The 6,000-nt window shown below is 36.4% G+C and overlaps 2 protein-coding genes across 4 annotated transcripts in view; one reads left to right on the forward strand and one right to left on the reverse strand.

Annotated features, from left to right (window-relative positions):
• The window catches only part of LOC5578456 (acetylcholinesterase), a 385,351-nt gene extending 381,256 nt beyond the window's left edge, over positions 1-4,095 (reverse strand). The window contains exon 1 of the mRNA XM_021851337.1: positions 3,876-4,095. The gene's annotated coding sequence lies outside the window, so the exon portion shown is untranslated. The remainder of the gene's footprint in view (positions 1-3,875) is intronic.
• Positions 1-6,000, forward strand: part of LOC5578454 (interleukin-1 receptor accessory protein-like 1) — a 141,308-nt gene extending 135,308 nt beyond the window's left edge. For all 3 annotated transcript variants that reach the window (XM_021851340.1, XM_021851341.1, XM_021851342.1), the window contains 2 exons: positions 4,109-4,307; positions 4,375-6,000. In XM_021851340.1, coding sequence (XP_021707032.1) covers positions 4,109-4,307; positions 4,375-4,681 — 506 coding nt within the window. In that variant the 3' untranslated portion in view covers positions 4,682-6,000. The remainder of the gene's footprint in view (positions 1-4,108; positions 4,308-4,374) is intronic.

Consider the following 6,000-nt stretch of genomic DNA (forward strand, 5'->3'; position numbering starts at 1 on the left):
TCGGAATGAAAACATCGATTTTCGGAACATCGATTCAAAATCGCCCAACGCTACTCTGAACGTCTGTCTTCTTTTTTTTGTGATAATGCTTTAGTTCAATTTTTGACCGTAGCTTGGATGTCACAATATTGTCGCAGTTGGAAACGCAGTTATAGAAACTGTTTAGCTTAGCCTCTAAAAAAATGTTTTTTTTTTTTTTTTTTCTATTTCTGAGGGAGTATATACCAAATGTAAAGAACTGCCAATGTTCTAAAGAAGAACAATATAAAGAGAGATGCTTTGTCTTAATTTTAACAAAAATCAGTTGGTACTGGTTAATTATTCAGTAAGGCAGTTAACCTATCGTTGAACGGCTGAAAACGTTGCCTATTTTTTAAGAGAACATGTATTCCTAATGACGTGTTCTACAATTAGCGAGCCTTTAGGCATTCAACAATTGGTGAACTACTCTATTAGCAATTATACCTTCTTTGAAACATAACCTGTTCTTTTTAGTTTGCAGTATAACGAATCATAAGCACGCCAAGATCGAAATTTATTACATCGGATTGCCTTGTTGATTCGTATTGTCCGGACGCTTCGAATCTTGGACACCGGCCTTAATTCAAACACAAAATATTTAATATAATAACATAGAAAAAGCTGCAATTATGAAGTTTAGGCAAAAAACACTTCTTCTTATTTTTCTGGGCCAGTTGTTGGTTTAATGTCGGCTGGGTCTAGAATCGAAGTCTTAGAATTCCAACGCCCAGAGAGACAGCCACACACACCTGGGACCCTACATATCGAACCAATCAGCAAATGGATTGGGACTAAGGACTTTTCTTCCCTTCCGAAAGAAGACGCGATCACGGAGTTAATGTCTCAGGAAATCACGACGGCGTCGATGAGAATTGTTACCTGACCGACTGGGGTGAGAAGCAATCACGCTTATTACTACACCATCGACATCGCTACGAGAAAGTCGAAATTAGTTCCAAAAACACCGAGAAACAAGCTGCCCGGTTTTAAAAGCATCTAGCAATTCGAAACAACACGGTATAAAAATTAATATTAGCTTAAATGCAAACTCAAAAGAACAGCTCATGTTTGGTAGAAGGTGAAATTTATTAATCTATGTATATTAATTTCTCTGCATCAACGCGTAATTTTCATTTCTATTAATTTCTATTAAATCGAAACAATTGGCTACACTATTTTGCAGGTTCTGCCACTTCAGCTTCTTCTCTAGATATATAACGTATACGTGAAATTCAAAAAGTTCCAAGTGAGTACTTAGCCGCACATGGAATTTAAATAACTTATGGGAGTCAAGCCCATTCTTTCATTTGGTCAAATTGGACACAACGATTCGGTTCGGTGTTTTGTGTTACAACACACTCAATGATGCTGTATTGAAATAAATCACCCAGTGAACCACGTATCGTATAAGAACGTGCATCCAAAATCACATATTCGTACGTCCAAAATCAGTATCTCACAAGATGCCAAATTAAGCGTTATCAATGTCAACACAAGTTGTATATAAATCCTCAATACGATTCATAAACGACAATATGTGTTGACAGCAAAACGTGTCGTAAATAGTGCATCATAGAATCGCGTTGAGTTGTGTAAAATGACAGATCATATATCAATCCAGAAAGCATAATATGAAATCGCAATAACTTAGAAAAAAAAATGCCACCCAAACTTGGTATCTGCTGACGATTGGCCACAACAACAGAACAACACAGGAAGTGTCGCTGAACATGTAACATGCATTAATGTTGGCAAATAAGCACGTCTCTGTTATGTAACCCTTGGTGGTACCGTGGGAAGGTGTCCTAATCCTAATCCAGAGGCCCCGTTTTGGAAACTTTGTTTTTATTTTCATCCAAATTTTGTGGCATCGTATATTTGATCACAGAAATTCTGAAAAAAAATCGTGCCAAGTACGCATGTAGCCTCCAGTTTGGTAGGTGTATAGCCTTTTCGAGCATTCTATACGATTGAATTGATTCATATAGAATGATGTATAACAAAAGTTATACCAACCAAAATGTTGACTGGGATATCCCACATGCTTAGATCTCCATCTACACGATATGCTCAATCGCAGATGTGACTTTACATTGCTGATGTTTTTGTCATCAGCCTCAAATGCACACTTTATGACAGCGAGTATTTCTTAATGTGTTTCCTTGTACTTCACATTACTTCTTCAAACTAAAAATCGTGGTAAATATTTTCCCCTTCTTGCCAAATGGGGTAGAGCCAAGGTGCGCACCGCCTGAAGAGCGTTCAGCGAATACGAGCTCTTACGAAAATGCACCAGATAGAGGCGTCGCGCTGAGCCATTCTGTGGAAAAGAATTTAGAGTAGAGGGTTGATGGGAGTAAGTTAAAGGTATCGATATGTTTTAAGAATTCAAATACGTTACAAAACGTACGGAAATTGCTTTCCCGATTCGTAATTTTAGGAAAATAGAAGAAATTCAAAATAAAGAATTGCTGAAAATACATTCTTTTCGAACATCTAATTGAAGAATCCTAGTAATTGAGCACAAAACATGAAGCTAATGACTAACAGAACCGTCTCGTTATGGGAGTCATCCATAAAATAGCTTCACTTGTGTATTTGACTGGACATAAACTGCAAACAAACAGCCCTCAGAATGTCGGCATAATTGAGTTGGCATCATATTTTTGTACCAATTGTCGCCATAGTGGATATGATATTATTTATAAGTTAAAAAAGTAGATTTGATCATTCATAATCTAAGTTTGTTCATTTACTCTCACTAGGCAAAATATATTCATCGGTTGAAGTAATTTTACCGGAAGGAAATGTAAATTTTTGTACGGGTTTCCTAAAGCAAGCAGATAAATAATCATTCAAATATTACGTGACGCAAAATTTTACAATTTTAAACTCCCTCCCTCCCCCACGTAATAGCGAAGTTTTATAAATCTATATTAAAAACATGATCGTCCGCTTTTAAGCTACTCTTACTGAAGAAATCAAAAATCCTTTGAATTGTATACAACTAATATTTGGCGCAATCTCATCTCATTTGTATTCATTTTGCTTTTGCAACACAAAATTTTCTTGAATATTCTACGAATAGGAGAAAAGAATGTTGTTCTTTCAAATTGCAGTTGTACTGTTTGAAATTCTGATGAACAACTTACACAGCAAAAAAAAATCATCATTCGAGCAAACAACTAAATAAATTTAAAACAAATGTTTTCACACTTAAATTAACTGTTCTAGTTATCTAAATATTATGTTGTAAAGCTCAATGAAACATTTCAAGACAATTCTGGGCAACTATATATAAGATCGTTTCAAAATGTCTGAAATCAATGTGAAAAACATTTACAGATAGAATGATGCGTATGGTTATCAGTTGACACAGCAATAGTTTTATCGAGAAATCCTAACATTTTCTTAAATTGATTTATACATAACCGTGACCACTGGATTTAAACTATTTTTTATTGTCTGACGTAACTGTTGCAAGGATCACTAAGGCTATGTCCGTTTCACCGATTCGTTTAACTATTGGTTAAAATTTGACATTTATATAGTTATTTTCCCCTCAAATGGTTAAATTGACCGTCGCGGTCGACCCATTTGAGTTTTGATAGTCCAGTAGTAATTCAGAACAATGTTGACAGATGGTTAGTTATTCACAAATTACCGGGAGAAGAAAATAACTTTAGAGATGTCAAGTTCAATTATGCTCTAGAGCAGGATTATTTTTAACCGTTGGGGAAATAACTATCGAATTGTCAAATTTTAACTAGAAGTTAAACTAATCGATGACACGGTTCACAGCCTTAGAAACACAATTATAAATTGAGCTTTAATCATTTGTTGTTCGTACTAACCTTGTCAATTTGATCCAAAAATTTAATGTCCGCTAAATTGGTTATAATTTTACAAACACTATTCAGAAACTTCTTCACCACTAATTTACTCGTAAATAGAAATTCTCTTTGTGATTGAAACGTCACGTTCAATTTCCACTTAAATTGAGCCCAACTGTTAAATCACTTCACTTCTTCAACCATCCTAACAATAGCAAATCCTTCCGTCTCACTCATCTCGTCTCCTTTCGCAGAAGATAAACCGGACTACCCGCTGCCAACGTTCAAGCCGAAAGATATGATCATCAACCTGGGCGAGACGGCGCGATTCTACTGCGAGGCGTTTGTGGGAAAGCTCGATCTACCGGATGCGACTAATAAAATCGTGTGGATGCAGATGCTGGACGACAAGCCAGCTTCCATAGTGGACGCGAATCAGTTGAACGTGTCTAGGTGAGCTTAGTAGTTGCGCATGCTGTTCGAGCAAAACCGAATTAACCATACTCTATTTTTGCCGTAGGGAGGATGGTCAAATTATTGGGTCCTATCTGTCGATACCGAAAATTCAGCCGCACCACTATGGACGCTATCGGTGCCAAATTACGTCCGGCAATTTAGAGCGGCCTCTGGAGTTGGGCATGGAGCTCTCGCCAGCGCAGGTCACTGCAGTTGAAGATCCCGAGCTCGACCTTTTGGGACTGATAATCATAGCCATAGTAGTGATGGCTCTGCTCGTTATTTTGGCTCTCATCTTCTGGAAGGGTCAACTGAAGGAACACAATGACAATCGATGCTCGGCACAGTTCATCGCCGATAACGATGTGTAGACGTATTTTGTGCGATTCTAGGATACTTTCCATTTCAAAATTTTATTTATTCACTCGACTCAAGCTCTGAGCTATGATTGTAATTTATTCGTTTAACTTCCTCATTAGTTTAATTCGTGCGGTAATCTTCAACTCTACTTTAGTATTAGGTTTCGAGGTGTAAATAGTTTTCGTACAACCCAAAGGTAAATCGTTCGGCTCGATTTCCGTTGTTTTGTGACCGAATGGAAAAAATGGTTTATTCGCTTTCGACAAGCCATTTGAGAGACTGACTTTTGTGATTTCGTAGAGGTTCAGGGCGACCAATCAATTTCGAATCGTTTAAAATATTGTTTTTTAAGTGACCCAAAACACTTCTCAGATGTTCGGATTTTCAGTGCACTAATATTTTGTATGTTTAACGTATCGATTAATTATTTATTTTCACAAAATTAATGAATCTAATTTAGCGATTTGTGATTTTTCATCAGGTTCCACTTCACCTCAAAATTACGATGTATAGGTTTTCTACATAAGTTCCCTAAATATGACCTTATCATATGTTGATTCAAATTGTATTGGCTACCCTACATTGCTGTGCATGCCACTACCGTTAGATGTATTTATAAGTTTTTTAGAATTACGCTAAACGAACCCATTCGATTACACGATTCGTGGCTTTCTACTCAAGAGTCACTTCAAAAAATCAGCAAATAAGAGCTTAAAACTATAATATACAGAGATAGGTATACAGTTATTATTACTCGTATATATACGTTAAACGTCAATCAATAGTGATTACAAACGAGCTAAAAATCAATGTTGGCTTTCCAGAGACTAAACTGTATTCCAAATTGTTATTCGGTTGACAATTGCGTCATTTAGCTAAAAGCAATACAAAAGAACGTTTCGGATCGTAGTGTTCGCCACGATCCAAACGAATTGTTGGTATTATTCGAACGACTGTGACTTGGAATTCGAAACCGTAGGTGTTTTAACCAGTGAAAGGAAGCACAAATCTGGCAACCTTGTACGTTCTTCTGAACCATTCCTTCTCCTTTCAAACCAAGTTTGATTCTAATGTACTGTACTGTAATGTTGTTCATCCTCAAAGCGCATCATTTAAACGGCGACATTTCTGTGTAACAATCAATCCATATTGTTATATACTTGTATGTAGTACTAGCAACAAAGGGTATCAGATCAGCACTTCAACTGAGAAGTTCTAAGCCACTATTTGTAATATTGATCAAATATAACAACTGAAAGTTGTACATAATAATTGTAAAAAATAAACACTGAAAAAATGAACAAATACATCTCGTATAGAAGCTATTGTA

The sequence above is a fragment of the Aedes aegypti genome, chromosome 3 (assembly GCF_002204515.2).
Source record: "Aedes aegypti strain LVP_AGWG chromosome 3, AaegL5.0 Primary Assembly, whole genome shotgun sequence".
In the NCBI taxonomy this organism is placed as follows: Eukaryota; Metazoa; Arthropoda; class Insecta; order Diptera; family Culicidae; genus Aedes; species Aedes aegypti.